We start from the raw sequence: 20,805 nt of genomic DNA, 5'->3' as shown, positions 1-20,805 counted from the left end.
TCTTGATACAAACAAGTGGATCTCCACTGTCACATCTAAATCTCGTAATATAGACATAGATGCCACCCACACAGCCACATTGGCCATGGAGGGCAACATCAAGAGCAACACAAGGTGCTTACAACAAATACATTTTCAGTCTCTGTAGTTCACTTTTAGATGTGAGGTGCCTCATGGAACTCACTCACAAACTCACACTTCTTCACGATCCTGACTGTTCTCCAAATGTGTGGCTCTTTGCTCTCTCTTTGCTTCCCAGCAGTGCTGAATCTCTAATGGTTCTTGTCCCTTACACTTGGGTGTGATTGACGTCAGCCAGGCTTCTCACTGGTCTCTTCTTATAAACCTCTGTGGCTTTCTTGCCATGCAGCATCTGACTGACAAGCATCATTACGCAGCAAAGCATTTGGCATTGAGGCCATAGGAACCTTGTTATCAGAGTATACATGAAAAGACCCTGACACCTTCCAGAGATCATAAACACAAGCTGCACTCAGTACAGGGGTCTTATTTGGGTGTAGCCATTTCTCAGGAATGTGTCATGTTCATGGTCTCTGCAGCTGTCCTTTCTATGAACTGTATATATCCACACACTAACTCAAACTATGAGGGACTTGATAGAGTGACATCTCTGTGACTGACCTTGTAAATTATTAGCACCTAAAAGAGTGTCAGTGTAAGAAGCTCTGGTGATGTGTTGGTTTTGGACAGAATGCGGATGATGGAGAAATTAATAGCTTAATCTAAAATAGCATTAGAGCTTTTATAGTCCACCTTAAACCATTGAGAATTGCCTTTTTCTTCAGCAACAAGACTTAGTTCTTCTTCTGTTCATATTCTCCTTTCTCTCTCCCTTCCCTCCTGATGTCCAACAGATTCGCTACATTTCTCAGACACAAGGTTTGCCAGGAGAACATTTGTTGAATGCAGGGACAAAGACAGCACGGTTCTTTTGCAAAGAGTCTGACTCACCGTATGCAGCATGGAGACTAAAGGTGAGGAGCATTTACACACCTGCAAACATGGTAAATTTACTTATTACCACCTATTCAAACGACCGACCTCTGCTTTTGCTTTGTTTCACTAAAGGCCAGTGGTGAAAATGGTAGGTCAGCTCCAGCTGGGCAAACAAAGACTGCAGTACCTAATATAGGCGCAGCGGTGGCTTTCCAGAAATGAGCCAAAGCATGCACAGAAGGACTAACTGTCAAGATAAAGTCTTGTTGAAGATAAAGTCAGAGAAAACATTATACATACTCGAAGTCTGCGAGTCACTTTGCCTCACATACTGTGAAGCAGCTGCGAGTTCCACTTTACTCGCAGAGGAGGTACCTTTTGAGATTGAGTCATCAGTGCCCAACATGCTTCTCTACTTTGGAATCTAAGATGTGATTATGCAAGTTTTTTATACCAGCTTGAAGTAGTTTATTGGAACATAAACTATTAAAATCATAACAGACTGAGAGCAGCAACTACTTCACTGAATTCAGTTTTTATGTCCCCACTAAATCTGTTCTTTTTTTGTAGTCAACAGATGAGCATGAGACCGAGACGGGAATGAAATCAAAGGAAGCAAGGAAGTACATCTTCAGCTGTTTGGATGACATAGCGCACGTATGTTGAGCTGCTCGGACCACAACATCAAATGTGTAGAGGATGTCGGTGACTAGATCTTTACCAGAGGAAGTACATGCTGTACAAACAGAGCAGGGCATACACAGCTTATTACTCAGAAAAGAGCGCCTCTAAGCTTGACTTCCCTTCAGTAAAATGCTACACCCAAATTTTCTAAAATCGAAGTTCAGGTTTTACTCACTATCACTTTAGAAACAGACCACAGGTGGAAATTCCCCAGACAGCCATTAGTACTTTTTCAGGTCTGTCCTTCTGTAAGTCAGAGGAGATTCTTACAAATTCATCTTCGTGACTAACTGTTGTATCATTCTTAGGAAATGCGTGACATATTAAAAAAATCCATTGATTGATTATACAAAGAGTGTACTGTAATGTAACATTTCTCATTTCACATGACTTTTTTCCTTTGAATATGTTCCTCTGGATTTGAACCGTTATTTTGACCAGTTATTTTAACAGTAAAATGTTTGTAATCCAGGTGAACTTGGTGATGAATCTGGAAGGTAGTGACTTGCTAGCAGAGAAGGCAGACCGTAGAGAGTTTGTGGGCCTGCTGAAGAAGATGTTGTTGATTGATGCAGAAGAGAGGATTGCCCCCGCCGAAGCTCTCAGCCACCCCTTTGTGACAATGCAACACCTGCTCGACTTCCCCCATAGCAACCAGTGAGTTCTTTCTGCCTCAGATTGTCAGACATGTTGTCATTTTGATCTTCCTACGTAACTCTCCATGTCACTCCTCTGCCTGCAGTGTGAAGTCATGTTTCCATATCATGGATGTTTGCTGGGCTCGTCCCAGTGCGTATGAGGCGGCCAACAGAAATAAAGGTCCTTTTGTCAGACCTGTGACCACAACTACTGCTGCCTCCATCAACCACCCATTCAGCAAGATGACAGGCGTCCACACTCAAGTAAGTCGCTCAGGATGTGTATGCCTCATGAACTGCCATGTCTGTCAGTGTACAGAGGGAGTTTTATTACATTTACACACTGTAATCATCAATCATTGGGGAATTAAAACAAAAGAACCAACCAGCTAAAAAGTTTTTTTTTTTTAAAGTTGAGATGCTGTGTGAAACACAAACAGAACAGAATGTGATAATAAAAACACCTGTTTAGAACATTCCACAGGTAAACAGGTTCATTGGTAACAGGTGATAGCATCATGATTGGGCATGAAAGGGGCATCCTGGAAAGACTCTGCCGTTCACAAGAAAGGATGGAGCGAGGTTCACCACTTTGTGAACACGTGATTGGATAAAGGATGTTTATCCATGGGCTCAGGGACACCTCTTAAAACTGTTGTTAGTAAACACAATTTGTTTGGAAATGATTGTAATCAGTTTTTATTTCTTTTTCACACTTTTACACTATTTTGGAATTGTAGTTGTAACTACATTATTTACTTTTTTGTTTCCTGAAAGGAGAACTGAAAAACAAAACAAAACATCACAACATGTAAGTGATGGAATAATCACAGATGGTCTGGGAAACTGACATGCTGTGTGTTCTGTTCATCTGCTCCTGTGAAGACCGATCATGAAGACAGTTTCCTTGCCGTTATTAGCTTCATGTATGCTGACTGGCCCATCTTACTGCGTCTCAGCACTGCTGTCATGGCAACAAAATCACGTCATGTTTCTGAGGTCATGGCAACAGTGCAAATCAGTGTTGTTGCTGAGGAGAAAACAGGAGCTGACCCTTTTTTTCGCATTGGATCTTTGTAATGCAAAACATCTCAAAAGCCATTATACAGAGGATAAAACATGAAAAGATGATCAAACATTACTTGTAAGACATTATAATGGTGTCTAGATATGTGTTACATGAGGATAATATCAGAAGGTCCTCTCATTACTAATCAGCATTGAAACTTCATGTTCCTTGCACAACAAAAATGCTCAGCAATAGCCTTTGTTTCTATTGAGGATAGTAAATGATCAGTGTTTCTTGTTTAGGAGAATTTTACAGGAAAATGTTGTGGCTTTTTTAGTATTTTCATCTGAAAGGCTGCTTTGTGTTTACTATCATGTGTGCGGGGGTCGGGCTACATGCGGGAGCAACAGCAGAACAATATAAGCCTAGTTCTCTTTATTCAATAAATGTGATTATATCCAGGCACGAGAGCAGCGTGAGCAGTGAAGCAGAGGCACATGCTTGACTCTTCTTTGTTTATTGCTTAAGCTTGTCTCAAAGAGTATGTTCAACACTGTTTGACGACCTTTCAGTTATGTAGCTTTGAAGAAAATGTAACCTTAATTAAACTGGTCGCATGAAGATCAGCCCAAGATTTGCTGATAAACTTATGACCAAATTCATGTTGAAAGGTATCCAATCATTAGCCAACAGATCAAAAACTGAAATTTCATGAGATGAAAGTAATGATCAATACACATTAAATCATGTTCTTTGCCTACTGGAATCCTTTAAGGTTGGTGACTTCATTTTTCCAGGGTGTTGCTTCGTAAGCGAGTGGGCCTTGAATACTTTTTGATTGAGTACCTTGAACTTCTTCTGGAATAGGTCAGCCATGTGTTGTAGTTACGATGGCGATCTACCACAGGTGAGCCAAGTGAGCAACCATCTCACTTCTGGAACACTAGTGATATGCCCAAAGTTAACTGACAAACCCTGGTATCTCTCCTGGGCCCCTGTCTGAAGACTGCTCCTGACAGAGATGTCGCCATCTACTGGCTAGTTAATGCTACTGTTGATCATTCTGATAATACAGAAAAGTCCAGTCACATTCCTCTTTCTTTCTTTCTTTCTTTCTTTCTTTCTTTCTTTCTTTCTTTCTTTCTTTCTTTCTTTCTTTCTTTCTTTCTTTCTTAGGGGTTAGCTCCATCAGCCCCATCAGTGATGCACCCCAGGATACCACTGCAGACAGGAAGTGGCCAGTTTGGATGCAACGATTCATTTCAGCAGGCACTTATTCTGTGTCCCCCAACCATCCAAGGTAGGATGTGTACATCTTTATTTCTCTTGTTTAATATTCTGGTGGTTAGACTAAATATCTCAAAGTCAAACATTTTCCTGTCCATTATCCCTCCAGGAATCCCCACCAACACCGCTAAACCAGCAGGCTACTCTGTTCGAATGGAGGCTTCTGTGCCTCTGGTCACTCAAGCAACCCCCATCCAGCCTATACAAATCAGACCTGGAGTCATCACACAGGTAAGGGTGTAGCAAGAATAGGAATGATGGCAAAAGAGGTCAGAGAACATATGCTGAGATGGAGGGAAATGTCTGGTCCATCACTAAGTGTAGATCAGTGAAATGGTTTTAATCTGCCAGCTGATGAAACCAACACTGAGAGGACAGACACTGAATGTAACTGCTTTGCTTGTCTGTACTTCAACAGGCCTGGTCCAACCGTGCACAGCAGATCTTGGTGCCCGCTTGGCAGCAGGTGACACCGGTGCCCCCACCACCAACCACTTTGGCGTCTGACACTGTGGCGGGCTCACAGAGAATGGGTGACTGGGGGTAAGCATGTACTTTGTCGGTTTCAGGGGGGTTACAGCACAATATCTTTTTGATACATTAACTGTATCCTTTATGTATATATGCTCCTTATAGTTACAATATATTGTTGTATTATATAAAGCAGTATTTATTAGTGCTTTATTACCTTTGTGTCGCTATGTCTACACCCTTGGGAATGGCTGTAGCGCTGTGATACAGCACACTTGCTCCCCTGAATGCTAATGATCGATGAGTCATACATGTCCTTTGGGACCAGAGACAGACCATTTTGTCAGTAATGGTGCTAAAGGCTCTTGGCTCAATTTTCCAATGTTCTATTTTCTTAATGCAGGAAAGTGCGTCCCCATGGTAATCATTACAGCTCCATGATTGCACATCCTCAGCCATTCTTAACCAACCAAATGACCATGTCCACCCACCAGCCAATCAACATAGGCATTGCACATGTGGTGTGGCCACAGCCAGCTGCCAACAAGAGAGCCAAGCCTTGTGCAAACAGGTACATAGGGCATGTTGGTTTTGCCTCTCTAAACTAAAACACATAAAACATATATACATATCCTGAAAGGTGTTCTCTCTCCCTGAAAGTGACTTATTTTTTTTCAATAGGGGCAGCAACTTCTCCCAAAACACGAACATCCAAAATTTAGCATGCCAGTCCCCAAAGATGGCCGATATAGCCAAGAATGTGCAGGAGGTAGAAGAGGAGGCAGCCAGATGCCCAGAGGCAGGGCGTACTGCTGGAGAGGAGCAAGGAACCGAGCAAGTGGAGGAGGATGATGAGGAGAACTGCTGTAAAGTGGAGCCAGACTGTGAGGAGCTTTCAATTTCGCAGGAGCAGCGGCAGGCCATGGTGATCTCTGACCTCGCCAGCCCAACCGTCAGTGTCATCAGTATCAGCAGCGACGAAGAGGAAAGAGCACAAAGACACTCGATGGGCGAGTGAGTACTGACCACCGGGTTCTGTCAAACTAAGCTGTATCTCTAAATTGATTCAAAAATGTTTGGGCTTCATTTCATTGGTCTCTCTGCACACAGGTGTAAGGGTAGTGCAGATTGTGAGGCGTGTCAGAGCACTGTCAGTATGGAGAGAGTCTGCTCACTCAGCAGTCCAGACAGTACACTCAGCACCAGCTCTTCAGCCTCAGCCCAGTCCAGCACCTCACCCTGCAAACACCCCAACAGGTACCAGTGCAACTGATTCAAACAAATTCTCCTACAGATGTTTTACTCATTTCTCCGTTAGTTGCACTACAGCAACAAAAGCGGTATCTCTAACTCTTTGGTTGCCCTCTCGCAGTATGTCGGACGACGAACAGGAGAGCGGTTGTGACACGGTGGACAGCTCGCCTGCCTCAGACACCTCTGGACACAGCAACAGTCCCTTCGCAGAGCGACGCTTCATCGCTGGCAGCAATCAGAACTGCGAGCCCCGCGTGGCGTGCGTTGCTCCAGAGACCGAGCCCAGCAAGCCAACTGTTCGTACTGTTGTGGTGCCTCCAATGAGGGTGCAGAACAGCAACAACCCTGCTATCATCAGTGAAACACCTGGCAACACAGGTAAAACTGGACATATGATACACAAGTCAAACGCAAAGTCATTCAGAGTGTCTGACTGTGAGGTGACGTATAGGGCTTTATATCACAGACGCTATCACAGAATTTGGTAATAAAAACAGTGTAAAACGAGGAATATTGTGGAAAATAATATAGAATCTGGATTTCATAGGGCCCTGTACAAGGTGTCAAGTATATAACAAAGCACAAATTTTAGTCTCTATGTTTAAGAACTTCTGTAAGTGAGAGTGGCCAGTAAAGTACTAAATCATCATATGAATGAAGCAGGTGATAGGTTGCCTTTTCCTCTGCACACTCATGTGTCAGAAGTACACACTGATGTGTTATCCAGTCCACTGTGTCACCCAGCCAGTGCATGAGTGGGTCATGGTAGCTCAAAGATCCAGTCACCACTGCTGCTGTCTGCTCCACAGGTCACATGGCCTGGGATTATGCTGTTTTTGTAGGCCACAGAGGTTCTCACAGGTGATTATGAGTGACGTGCCCTGACGTATCTACTCTGATCTCTGGAGTGGATATTTGTTTGCTGTCAACACTCCTTACTCTGGCTCCAGACTGTGTCTGAGGCCATGTGTCTGTGTGTATTTGCACTTCTTAAAGATTCAGAAGACATGCCTAATTCTCCTAAAATGTTTAACATCCTGAATAAAATATTCCAAACATGCATGTCAACCAGAGAACATACTGGCTGCCATATACAAATGAATGTTTGATGAATGTTTCTTTCAGGTGTTAAAAAGGAGTTACACATGCTGTATGTAGGCTTCATAACAGCTGTGGTCAGTGGGACGACACAGTCTCTGTCATTCATTTAAGAACCACTTCTTCATAGGTCTTTTAGGCTGTGGGTTTAACTTTAAATCCTCAGAGAAATTCATATAGAATCATCAGTCTTCTCCCTCCCCAACCCTCATACTATTGCAACTAAAGCCCCACATAAAAGGGCACAGCTTGCTATTCTAGCACTACCGGGTGTATTTATAGCTGATGGTCTGACCCCACTAAAAGCTCTATGAACAAGCTTAGTTACCAACTCCTCCCAGATTCCCCCAAACACATCTATTTATAATCGCCTAGATCATATTCAGAGGACAGATGCCACTATATTTAAAGGTTTGGAACTGATGAGACGCAGCTGACAAGCCTACAAAACATCCTGACATAAATGTTGCCATGTCTGCAGTTGTAGTGGGGTCCAATCTCTGATTGCATCTTTTTTTTGTCTGTTATTTAATTTGTGCTATTGATAGCAGGACCCCAAATTGTCTGCATTAACATGTGTCATCTCCACCTCTGTTCGTCCATCTCTCTCTTTACATGACCTCCCACCTCAGTCTTAGAGTCCTCATGCCAGTCCAAAGGGCGAGGCATTCCTGGGCGACAACATCACCACTCCACTCCCCTCCTCAACAGGCCGCAGAAGATCACCCCTGCATTCCAGCCCCAGCAACAGCAGCCTATAGGCTTTGGGCAGGTGAGCACAAGCAGTCACGTGTACACGTGAACAGCACATAACCACACAGGGCTGCTGGCTGCAGAGGGACATTCAGCCCCAACAGTTAAGCAGAATATGCAGTATAAGCATTTGTATGGTCAGAGATTTGTGATTATTGAAGATGGCAAAATATGTTTCATCTTCATAAGAAAAGTGATTGCAGGGATAAAAGCACTCTCCCACTGTGACCTGGGTTTAATCACTTTAAAAGGCTGGTTTGGACGTGGTGTCCCAGTAAACACAGTTGTTTGCTTGTGGAAAGTCCCATTTTATAACATTGTCATGCTAAGTCACTGAATCCTGCATCTGTCCCTTGAAAGTCAATAAGTACCAAAACCAAAAAGTACCGGAAAACTCCAGTTTCTCAAATGACTAAAGTGGTTGTGACCACACTGTGCATTTAAATGATAAAGAGCGCAGAGCATTTGAATTGCAAATATTTCCTTTTCATAGCAGAGCAGCAACCAAGAGCACACTTCATACTGTAAATGAGACTTAATTTATCTGCCACAGTAGCTTTTGTTGCTAACAAACCTATCAGCTACACTCAAGATTACTCACAGTTGGTGGGTGAACATTTCCACCTGTCTTCAAATGTCAAGGTATTTTACTGTAATACTGCCAGCTTTACTGCATTGCCATTAAGACAAAGAAAAGAATATTGTAACTTTGAACACAGATGAGGAGGTGGATGTCAGGATTGTTAATGACTGGTTAGAGACACAGTAAAGATGTGAAAACAGCAGCATCTAGTGGCTTTTAAAAGACAAACTGAATGAAAACATTGAGTCTGATCAGTCAGATGTTCTTCTTTCCCCTCTCAGGTGCAGCATTTTGGTTCCTGCCATCAGGAATGGAACGGCAACTTTGCCCACCGGAGACCGCAAGCCTATATCCCTCCCACCATGCACGGTCATACATTCACCCTGTCCCACAGCAGCCCAAACCACACCACGGGGGCCCATCCCCACCTTGGGGGCCACCCGCACACCCAGCCCACCTTACTGTCCTACCCCCCTTCTGGTCCTCTGGTCACAGCTGCACCCGTGGCCCACCTCCTGGCTTCCCCTGTAGCCTCCCGCCCTGTCCTCCAGCCCACCTACAGCATCTCCCACCCGGCGGGCATCGTGCATCAGGTCACAGTGGGCATCAACCCCCGGCTGCTGCCCTCCCCCACCTTGCACCCCCAGGGCCAATTCAAGCCACTCTTTCCCCCGCACTCTTACATTGCCTCGCCTGCCTACGCCAGTTTCCCTCTCAGCCCCACCAAAATAAACCAGTACCCTTACATCTGAACATGGCTGCCCAGGTACCCTTCATACCACCTGAGGGCTAAGTGAGCAGGGCGAATTCTATCTTAAACCACAAACATGGTTTTCATTTGCAAAACCATGGCACAACCACAGAGAAAGCAAGCTATTTTTTCAATCATGTAGACTTGGGTGTAATTGAACTTCAAGCTTTAAAAAAAAAGAAAAAAAAACATTTCCAATGGTGGAGATGATTTGGGCAAAAATTAAGAAGGAAATAATGTATGAATGACTGAATGAAAGAATGAATGAGTAGTAAAACTCACACTTAATGTGTTTTGCACATTTGATATATCTTTGCATTGGATCTTCTACGAATACTCCTCAAAACAGGTAAATAATTGGGGTGGTGTTGAATAGTTAGGACTTTGCACCCCTGATCCCAGCTATTTTTCTATATTGCCTTCTTACGTGTGCAAGACACATTCATATTTGTAAAGCCATCCCAGTCTCTACTCTAGCTCTAGATCGACAGATGCACATGTTGTCCACGGTGTATGTTGTACTGCGTTTGAAGTATTTGTACCTTTTCGGTGTCTTTTGGTGTTAGCAATGTCAAGTCAATTAACCGATTTAAATAGGGTTGTTCCTCACGCTGCATGTGGTCTTGCATGAGCAAAAATGTAAACGGAAAGATGCATAGACGTTGCTCTTATTGTTCGTGTCACAAGACTCGCTGCATTGTATAACTGTCCCCAGCCATAGTGCCTTACATATTTGAGGTTGTTAATGTTACTACTTATATATGACTATATACATGAATATTAATGTACTGGACTGCAGCACTTGAAATTCCAATCAGTTGATGCATCCTATGTGTGAGTATATATATATGCACATGTGTATATGTCCATGCATAGCCTGCATTGATGTGATGTATCGCGAATAGCGGTGCTTATCTTTTGGAGTCAGTGTATATTTCAGTGTGTAGTGAGTTACTTTTCTGTTCTTTCAAGAAGAACAGCATGCTTTGCTGTTGCGAATGCTTACTGTTTCATTAAAAACTGTTCATTTTCTTTTTCTTTCATTCTCCCTTTTCCCGAATGAACTAGTGTACAAAGTGCAAGTACTGAGTATTGCTTAATATTTGATAATCACTTTGTATTTAGTGAAACTCTTATTACGAACAGTATTTGTACTGTTTGATGAAACTGCAATACAATCTAAATAGTCGTTGATTATTTTTCTTTTTCGTCTTCGTATTTCATTTTGAGTGTTTTCACTTTGTTTCTTAGATGTTTAGAAGTGTGGTGGGCATGGCTTTGATTAGGTAAGGAAAAAATGCAAATTAATTCATGGTATGGAATCTTCTAAGCCTGAGCAAACCATGCAGTATTTGATAAACACACATATATGGACATATATTATAGAACTAGACTATTTAGTACAGATGCTTGATAAGGTGTGAGTTAATTGTGTGCAATTCTCTCATTTATGCATGTGTGACAAAGTTAACTTTTTCCCTTTACATTATACCATTTGTTAAAGGCTTAAGGCTTATCAGTGTCAACTGCTTATTTTATACATTCCGTCAGGGAGGATATCTACATCTATGTATGTCTGTATATATATATACAGACATACATAGATGTAGATATGCTGTGTGTGCATTTTCTCTGTTCATTTTACTAGTTATGTGTGTACATTTTTTGTCTTTTATTTTCAAATGAAGTTGCTTGTGCAGCACCAAAGACTGTAATTCATTTCCTGAGCAAGGTAGCTATTCTGTTTGCATAGACCTCAGTTATACTGTAGTTGTAGAATGGGGTTAAATGAAAACAAACAAAAAAATTTGTATTTAAAAAATGGCCGAGGTTTTGTCTAGCTTATTGGGCAATTAATAAGTCGTATCATTTCTTCTTGAATGTATCATAGATAAGCTGCTATATGATGATTGCCACTTCAATAGCTGTGAAATTAGGTGATTTCTCTGAGTTAAAACCTAGCGTTGCTATTTTTGTATAGGTCCCTAATTATCTGAAATAGAAGTGGTTTTGATTTTTGTGTTTTGCGTTCATATTTGGAGTGTCATTGTAACTACTGTATTGCTGATGATGAACATTAGTTGCATTTGTTGTTTCTCGGGGTGTGTGTTTTTGCATCAGTATTTTATCCTAATTAACCTTTCAGGCTCATCACTGCATATAAATGATGTATCGATGTAACTTAATTTTTTTTTGTATGTTTTCATATTGACGTTTTGTACACATGGAAAGCTGTAGCTTGCAGGATTGATTTAACTTTTTCATTGTAGTATACTACCAGTACTCTTTGGTGTGTAACAGGAGCACTGTGAGATGTCAGACAAAAAAAAAAAAAAAATCCATCGCATTCATTGAAAAACTTACAGTAACCTTTCCACCAATTTCACGCAAACACACTCGCCACTAAGCACTCATACAGGTAGTTAGGCTTGTAAGGGTTTGGATGATTAGACTGTGTGTCCAAAATTAAATTTAGCCCAATGTTTCTGTTCCAAAAGAATGTTTTACAGCTTGTTTTACTGTTGAGTTGATTTGAACGAATATTTATTGCAACCTTTTAACTGTTCAATGTTCTATCTGGCTTGAATATCAGTTTCACAGTTTGGTATTCTAAACTGCCTTGTGTTCGTATCGCTCTCCCCTTTATGAGTGTCTCATATTGAAACAATGTTTTGTCAATGCAAAACTGTGGCCATTGTTGCATGTTCCTTACTGGAATTGAGACAGTGTGAGCAGCACTGCGTATGTGCCTTGAGATTTAGAAAGTTAGAATTCAAGATGGTGATTCCTCACCGCTTATTTGAGGAGGAAGGCATAGAATCCAATAACAGTCCATCACCGCGTAGACAGTCCTTTAACGGCCACATGAAAAAAAACCCCACAAACTAGGACTTCGTCACAGTGTCATTCCAGGGACTTGTACTCCTCTGATCAGCTCATAGACGCTACCGAGGACACGTACATGGTGGTGGTGGTGGCTCTCCCTTTGTTTCAGTTAGCCGCCACCAAATCCTCTCTGTGATAACACACCAATATAACATACACACACATACACTTTGAATGATATGACACTCAATCTGTGGATAGTCACTCTGGCTGAACAGCAGATGCAATACTTTACATTGTGCGGTCATTGCACCACCAAGTGTTCTTAGATAATCTCCATGCTTTACATTACCTTGCATGTGCACCTAAGTTGCTTCACTTTGTCTGCCTCGACGCTGTCTGCTCAGAGCAGCTTGTCCATCGTGCAGAAGTTAAGGCTGAGCAGGGTGTAGCCAGAGCACGGTTGACAACACCAGCGTGTTAAAAACCAGAGGAGCCAGGAATGGCCTTATCCGGATGTTTGTTCTGTGTTCTGGATGTGCGCTGTCGAGGAGATTATTGTGTTTTCTCTGCACAGTCAGTCACGAGTGTAATGCTCCACGTTTAAACATTGACATTGATATGGTTGTATGTTTTGTGATGGCTTTTTTTTCTTACCCGTATGCTTCACTGATCATACTCCAGTGTCATTTTGGAAAAGAAAGCCCATGACGGCAAGGCATGCACTTGGCAGATTAGTGCTTGAAATAGTTCCCCAATAAGAAGCATGTGAAATGTAATCTGTGTTTTAATTCCTCCAAAGGTATTCACCAGCAATGCGCCTGCATAACTCTCCCATACACGTTAGTTAAAGAATGGATGCAAGAGGAGAGAAATCTTAAAACTGTTTTTAATTTTCCACACGATTGACACCTTGTTTTAACTTTTTTCCCCTTTTTTTTGAGGATTCATGTGACATTTAACAGATAAAACAGTCGTTTGTAGACTTGCTACTATTAAAGTTCTGACTTTGATATCAGAAGAAAAATCCTCTGCTGCGGTATTATCCTTTAGAGATGTTAATTCAGGGTCTGTATTGGTCTAAATGTGCTACTGTGTAACTCTTTGATTTGAATTGATGAGGTCTGTTTTACTCGAGCTCTTGTTTTCAGTTTTCTGGTCATCTGTATAAATTTCAGAGTTAATTCACACTGCAAGTTATGGAATCATCTGTTTAGATTGCTCATCAAATAGACTTGATTATGAAATCTGAACTGTTACTGTTTTAATACCTGTAGATTTTTTTGTGGCTTTGTTTTTGTTTCATTTGCTTTTTTTTTTTTTTTTTTTAATTTTGTGCTACACTAGTTTGCCATGTAGCAATTGCACTGTGCAATATTTACAGTATGAGGACTGGGAAAACTAACTCTATGGATGTGATGTCTATTTACAGTTTGCGATAGTGTTTCCTCTCTAGTTCTCAGTGATTTAGGTGTGACCAAGCCTTCTCTACTTTGTCACATTAAGCGGGTTTTCCAGGTGACTCTTTTGGTGAGTGTCAAAATAAGACTTTATGGTGTATTATTGTTAAGATTCACTTTGAATTAAAAAAAATCTATTGATGCAGCTTGTTTTGTCTTGGTCTGTTTTTTCCCTCTTTTATACATTTAGGTGCTTTTCTCTCTCAAATCATTGTCATCATCATTCTCAAATCATGCTGGTTCATAACTCTGACACGTGATCCTTCAGTGGTTTTCAAAGTCTTGGTAGAAGGAGAAGATGGTCAATTAGCAGATCCCCATATTTGAGAAACTGGAATCAGAGAATATTTGGTATTTTTGTCTGATAAAGTATACATTTTTGTGGATTCATTATCAAATAATGCATTTCTGTTGCAAACATGGACAAAGATACTGAAAGTTCACTGTAAAATAAATGTGAATTGGAACATTTCATGGCACAATTCCATCCTAACGGTTAATGAAGATGATCAAAAGCAATAGAACACCTAATATATGGACCTTGTGATTACAAAATGAATTCTGCCACTATTGTTTTGAACAATGTAAGACATGATGCAGAAAAAGTCAAGAGTATTTTACAAAGCAAAGGGTCTTTGAGGTGAATTGTGGTCACGTGTTTTGTCTGACTCTAAATTACCTCGGAGCTTTTGTCTCCACTCGTCGTTCTCAGGTTTCATTAGTGTTTTTCTGGGTGTGTGCTGACATCTGGTGGAGATGAGGAGGTACAACAGCCGTGATTGTATCTACACACTCAAGATTTTGAAGCATCAGGATAAACCTGAGTACAGACCGAACATACCTGTTAATGGAGGTACAGAAAAACTATCAGGTCACCCTTTAGAATATGAATCCACCGAGAATGTGAACGAGGCTGAAATCATGTTTCATATGGAGATGTGTGCGCTCTCGTTCACCCAGCAGAGGTCGTCCTGCGGGCTGCTGCCTTTGACTTTCTCCCGACAATTAACAGCAGAGAGGTTAATTTTGCGCACTTTGACCAGGGGTGGTGTTGCACTTTAAATTCACCACCCACCCGCTTCCACATCCTGACATTTGTGCTTAAACGTCACGCGAGAACACCGAACGTCTGCCATCCATTTGGAGCAGGTGTGTGTGTGTGTGAGGCAGTCTGCCGCCAGCGGCTCCATGTCAAGCCTTTGGAGAAGTGTGCGCGCCGCCCTGCGCCACACGGTGCTGATGGGTGGACCGAGCGGAGCGGAGCGATAGGGCGCATTTCTTAATTTCCCTTCAACGCCGCTTCACCCCCACCCCCTCCACCCCCCCTCCACCCTCCAACCCTGGACACACGACGAGACCGCGGGACCGCTGTGCTTCCCGATCACACACGAGGATTGATCCAATGTATTATTTACGACCGAAACTTCAGCAACTTGTCCACTGGATATGGCTCCCAGTCTGAGGAGTGGGCAGGCAGGTCACCCCAAAGTGGTGGGAGCCGGCGGAGCGGAACCCGGTGGGTCCTCGTCGCAAAGGACGGATGCCGGAGGAGAGGGGAGGTGTTTGAGGACCAGGTGGCGAGCCGGAGCAGCGGGGATGCTTGCAAACTGTCTGCTGTCTGTGGGAACGCTTTTACTTCTTGTCCGGTGCGCTTTGGCCGCAGAGGGTAAGCACACCGCCGAGCTATCCGGTCCGGGGAAACACATGCTGATGCGTTACATTAACCTGTCTTGTCACATCTAGGCTGCGAGTGACATCTAACATGCTGGGTGGAAAATGGATCTTTTGTTTCACGCGGGCAGCGCTTTGTAGCACATTTATTGCTGCTGGGTGCATGAATCACGGGCTGTACGGATGGTGAGGTGGTCGGCTGAATAGCTTGCTGTATCATTTTTTTTTAGGAAAGAAAAAACTTAACTCTCTGTGATCCATGCACATATAAGCTGTTTGCATATGCTGTGACATGCACAAGGCTGTTGCACTGGAATTTGCGCAGTCGGGGAATATGTCCAATCGGCCGTTATTCAGGATGAATTCCCTCACTGACCGCACTGACATGATGTGAGAGATGGTGCTGCGCAGGGTTTGCTTCATGTGATGTAACTCTCTCACCTATACTCTTTCTACCTGAGCCTGAAGCCCACTCTTTTGTCTCTCTGATCAGGTTGCTCTGCACAGACCTCGAACCCCTGTTTTCTCCTCTGCAGCTTACCATTATGAGCTATCCCAGCCTCAACTTTGTCTCAACCTCACATCCCCTTTGCTCTGCAACTGGCAGCTCATTTTTGCTTGCATGTCCATGACAGGGGTTATTAAACATTGGCATTGTCTGCCAATGAGCTTAAGGGAGTTATTGCGGGAATGCAGTGCAGTCACAGGACTGTCAGTGTTTCAGAGCATCTGGGTCAGCACTAATGACACACATACTGTAGCCCACTGTAGGTTTGTCTGTCTGGCGGCGTGAGAGGCAGCTGGGGTAAGGTTGGCCGACATAGCTGCCCTTCAGACCACGAACACTCGAAGAAAAGGCTTCACTGCAAAAGAAAGTCTCTGCATGTACACTGATTTGGCTGCATCACCTTTTGGAGACACTCTTTTGTAACCTCAGATGGAAACTGAGCAAAACAAAATGTTTTTTTGGGAGTGTGTTAAGTGTGTGTATCTCATGGTAGCTCCAGCGCCTCTCTCCAGTCTGCAAAGTATGATGTGGCGGCTGTAGTCTCACCTCTGCTGATGCACTGCTACAGTAGCAGAGTCCCCTCCTCCTCCCTCCCACCTCCACCTCCTGCTTCTCACAGTCAGCACATCCATTCTTAAACACACGAGCAGTACCCGAGCCACAAAATACATACTGGATGAAAGAGGCATACCATTATTTCACCTACATCCAGAAGCTGCATCTGGATTGGTGCCTTTTGTATAGATAGAAGAACTGGTTCCTGGAGAATAAATTGCTGGATTGTATGGTCTTTTATACTAGGTGACTGGTTGACTCTGCTGTTTAGTAGTGTTACTGGTTTGAAAATTGGAGGATGCACTATCTCCTGCACGCACATGGGCTCACAAGACACTAGACAGCAACAACATGCAGCACGTCCCCATGACGGATCATTATGTGAAGTTCCACAAATTCAAAAAGACATAACATTTACATAATAGAAACATCCCATTGTGTCTGTCTGAGCTGCCATGCTGAACAAAAAACATTGTCATTAAAGAGCCAACTCAATATATTACCTTCAACACAACCAAAACAAAGCAAGGATCTTTTACTGAGCAGATCATTCCTCACGTCAGTGTGCATAGGTCAGTGAACTTTTATACGGCTCCTGATGGATCTGTAATGGTGTTATTGAATCAGGTGTGAACTGATTCTGATGTGCAGGACTGCTGCTGAAGCTGATACTGGCCTTATTAAGCAGATCAGGTGTCAGCTATGATGTGACCAGTCTGCATTAAACACAGTTTCTTTGTCAGTTCCGTTACAAAGTTCTGTGTTTTCTCCATCACTTCCATTCATGCAGTGACAGCAGAAAACAGACTCAGTTTTCAGTGTCACATTAATGCCTGGCCTCATATTACCTTTCATCAAAAGTAAATCCAAAGAGTGAGCTGTACAGATTTTAATTTAAAAAAAGAGAGAGAGCAGTGGTGTTGGATTAATGCTCAGTATTGGCAGATAGCCCGAGTTGAGGTATCACAATCCGTATTGGGAGAGAAAAATTGGATTTGTGTATTATTCAGTAACGCTATTACAGATCAATCAGCATTCACAGTCTTAGCAAAATCACACAGTATGATTACCATGAGACATTAAATCATAAATGATGAAAAATGCATTAAACAGTTGCAGTGTACACTCCACCTCCTTTATATCTCAACACAAATTCATTAAAATACAGTCTGGCACTGATTTTCAATGTCATGTTGGCTGCTGCTGCTTCACAGTGGCTGAACTACTAAATGCTAGACCTTGACTGATAAATGGGCCAGGCTCATGTATTAGCCAATATTAGTTTATTGCAGATACATCAGTATCAGTGTATTTTGGCAAATACGTAACGAGACATTGCAGAGTTTCTCCACTAGTAAGCACTTTTTTTTACCCACTAGTACAGCACCTGTTCAGAACACACCTGTCTCCTAACGGCCGATTGCTCAGCGTCCAGTATTGCTGCTTGCAGCTTTCTCAATATCATCAACCTCCAGAGCTGGAGAGGCCCCGCACTTTGAGACGCAACAGTTTTACACGTACACATGCACCACAGTTTTTCCCTATTAAAACTTTAGTAACGATACTGTAATATTACAATACACCACCAGTTTATTGAGGACAGTTTATTGAGGTGTTCCTGAAAAATGAGCCACATCTAAGTTGTTATTAACAATAATTATCACTGTCATTACTGCTTCTTTGTTAAATGACATGGAACTGAATGAACTTAGGCCAAAGGCATGCTGCACACATGAATGAGCAAAATGGACATTTGAGGTATCAAAAAAAAGTTTTTCATCCAGACGTAACAGTGAATGAATGAAATCTTTACCGCTTCATCATTTCCATTGTTAAAACTCATGAATTCATGCTGAAGCTACCCAGCTGGCTCGAGTTTCAGCTGCCTCTGAGGACATTACAGCTAGCTAATGTCGTCTTAAGTTAACTGCTGTGGAGGAAATTCAAACTCAGGTATAACCAGCACTGTTGAGAGAGTGAGTCAACCCTAACCCTCTGTCCACATGGCTCTGGGTATAATGTAGTCACAGACTGTTGTTTAAACTTGCACATGTGTATGTCAAGAACCGCAGGGGTTCTCCAGCTCTGCAGTGCAGTGTTTCCCAGCTTTCTTGCAGAGCACTCATCTAAACTACTCCACGCTCAATACTGCACTTTCTTGGGTCTTTAGAAATACTGTCGCCAAATGTGAAATCAATCGGATGAACGGTTGTCAAGAAAATCAAAGGACAGACAGAGAGAGATTCCTTCCATTTTAGTTAGATCGATATCAGTATCGGCCTCAAAAATCCAGGATCGGTCGAACTGTGTGTGTGTGTAAGATTTAGTGAATCAAAAGCATGCTGGGAGCTCACAGCTTCCTCATGGTTTGTATGGGAATGCCAGTTTTTTGCCCAACAATAACCTCAAACCCTTCAGCAGCCAGGGGAGCAGAGGACAGCGCAGCGAGGGGATTCTGGGTAATGTGGCTGCAAAGATGACGCCTTTTCATGCACTTACATTGATCTTTAATTAACTGCAGGATCTCTCGTCTGGTTCATTGCTTCCTTATTAACACAGCTGGTGAAATTGTGCTTGGCAGCAGCAAGAGGACACACGGAAGAGCGAGCTAAGCAAAGGCATCTTTGGTCCCTCCACAATCAAATGACTTTCCTCTGACGTCAGCTCTGTTTACTCCTACTACACAAGCCGCCCGTTGCTTATGAGTGCTGACAGCTGGGTTTTGACAGGGTTTAACCTCGCAGACCTTGCTGTATGAGATGCTATCCCTGAAATGTTGCCAGTCATCACTTTCTGTTTAGGTATTCGATGAAAGGACACATGACAGTAAGACTCAAAGCCATTTGCTATTTGCAGTGCAGTCTTACCTGTAAAGCGACCGCGAACATGTGCGTCAGGTGACCAGGGAGCTGCACATCACAGCGTTCTCTGTGCTTTGTGGCTTTTCTTTTTTTTTTTTTGTGGGCTTCAGTATCCTGCAATTCATTTTCCCCCATCTTGATTAGCCTTTTGAGGGTTGTCATGATGGTTAATGTCAGAGTAACTTCCAGGAATTGGTTTTTCAAAAACAGCAACTATGACTCACCCTTGGTCTGATGACCTGTCTGCATGAGCTCTGGGTTTTCGGGAGCACACAGAGGACATGATTCCCCTGCTTATTCCCCTGTTTCACCGCATCGCAGTGATTTACCGCCAACAGTTAATTATCTTGTGTGTAAGCATGTCAGCAGAGCTCAAGATGTATGTGCATGTGTGCAGTCAAGATAGATGGTATCTCTTTAGGTGGAGCTTCAGCTGGGGCCTTTCATTTGGTTTGCACTCCATCGTGCAAATTTGTCTCAGTGAAGAAGAAGTTTACAAAAGCAGTGATGATTTTTCAAGAAAAGAGAGCATTGTTTATTTTCTACTCGCAGTTCTCCATCTGTTTCTTTTTGCATGTGACGCCGATGTTTTGACAGGGAGACTGTGTGAGATCTGTTCAACATTATGCAAGAACTTGAGTGCCAGAAATGAAAATGCTAAAAGGGCAGAATGAGAGTGTTATGAAGTAATTAAAGATGTATTAGTGCTGGCAATCATTCTAAGAGTAAAGGAAGATTCATTATGATCCATCTCTGCAATGATTTACTCACAGGGCTCTTTTTTCTGTCACAACTTAAAGAAAGTCAAAAGGTTTGCAGTCTTTTCTCCTTCACCGCTCTAAACAAAGCAGGCAGCATTGCTACAACACATAGATAAGGCTCAGAAAGGCAAACAGGCTTCTAATTAGTATCTTGGACCATCTGCCTCGCATTATCCCTTGTACAGTTTAGTGCAATCAGGGAATATTGTGTGTGTGTGTGTGTGTGTGTGTGTGTGTGTGTGTGTGTGTGTGTGTGTGTGTGTGTGTGTGTGTGTGTGTGTGTGTTATGAGCTATCTCCATGTTTCCCTCCAGTATCTCTCCATACCTTTGTGCCTCACTGTTCTTTGTCCGTCTCCCTGTGCTTTGGCGGTTTGGTGCAGGTTGATGGCGGATAAAGGCTTGGCTCTGCTGCTGCTGCTGCTTGAGGAAGGACAGCAGGCTGCCTGATTTATTGGGACACACAGTATAATACACCACCACACTGCCCTGAACAAGGCCACCGTTCATCACACAGCATCACATGCGACCACAGAAAAAAACAGGGTGAGAGGGACGATTCTCTTGGAAATTTAGGAATGTGCAATTTTATATAATTTGGAAGAATCTCTCAAATTTAGCTGGCTGAGGTGACCAAGACATAGAGTCAGGGGATTTTAAGTTATAATGAAACTTTAAAA

At 42.7% G+C, this 20,805-nt stretch overlaps 2 protein-coding genes across 2 annotated transcripts in view; both read left to right on the top strand.

The window, feature by feature from the left end:
• The window catches only part of hipk3b (homeodomain interacting protein kinase 3b), a 38,300-nt gene extending 26,493 nt beyond the window's left edge, over positions 1–11,807 (top strand). Inside the window, exons 4-16 of the mRNA XM_070972251.1 lie at positions 876–995; positions 1,528–1,614; positions 2,114–2,298; positions 2,384–2,543; positions 4,465–4,588; positions 4,685–4,806; positions 4,994–5,118; positions 5,450–5,617; positions 5,728–6,060; positions 6,157–6,303; positions 6,419–6,678; positions 8,031–8,170; positions 9,016–11,807. Of these exons, the coding sequence (XP_070828352.1) occupies positions 876–995; positions 1,528–1,614; positions 2,114–2,298; positions 2,384–2,543; positions 4,465–4,588; positions 4,685–4,806; positions 4,994–5,118; positions 5,450–5,617; positions 5,728–6,060; positions 6,157–6,303; positions 6,419–6,678; positions 8,031–8,170; positions 9,016–9,486 (2,442 nt within the window). The 3' untranslated portion in view covers positions 9,487–11,807. The remainder of the gene's footprint in view (positions 1–875; positions 996–1,527; positions 1,615–2,113; positions 2,299–2,383; positions 2,544–4,464; positions 4,589–4,684; positions 4,807–4,993; positions 5,119–5,449; positions 5,618–5,727; positions 6,061–6,156; positions 6,304–6,418; positions 6,679–8,030; positions 8,171–9,015) is intronic.
• Positions 11,808–14,909: 3,102 nt separating this feature from the next.
• Positions 14,910–20,805, top strand: part of kiaa1549lb (KIAA1549-like b) — a 61,201-nt gene continuing 55,305 nt past the window's right edge. The window contains exon 1 of the mRNA XM_070965143.1: positions 14,910–15,437. Within this exon, the coding sequence (XP_070821244.1) occupies positions 15,218–15,437 (220 nt within the window). The 5' untranslated portion in view covers positions 14,910–15,217. The remainder of the gene's footprint in view (positions 15,438–20,805) is intronic.

Source organism: Chaetodon trifascialis, chromosome 1 (genome assembly GCF_039877785.1).
Source record: "Chaetodon trifascialis isolate fChaTrf1 chromosome 1, fChaTrf1.hap1, whole genome shotgun sequence".
Classification (NCBI taxonomy): Eukaryota; Metazoa; Chordata; class Actinopteri; order Chaetodontiformes; family Chaetodontidae; genus Chaetodon; species Chaetodon trifascialis.
The sequence above is the reverse complement of the archived record's forward strand: the minus strand, read 5'-3'. Positions and strand labels throughout refer to the sequence as shown.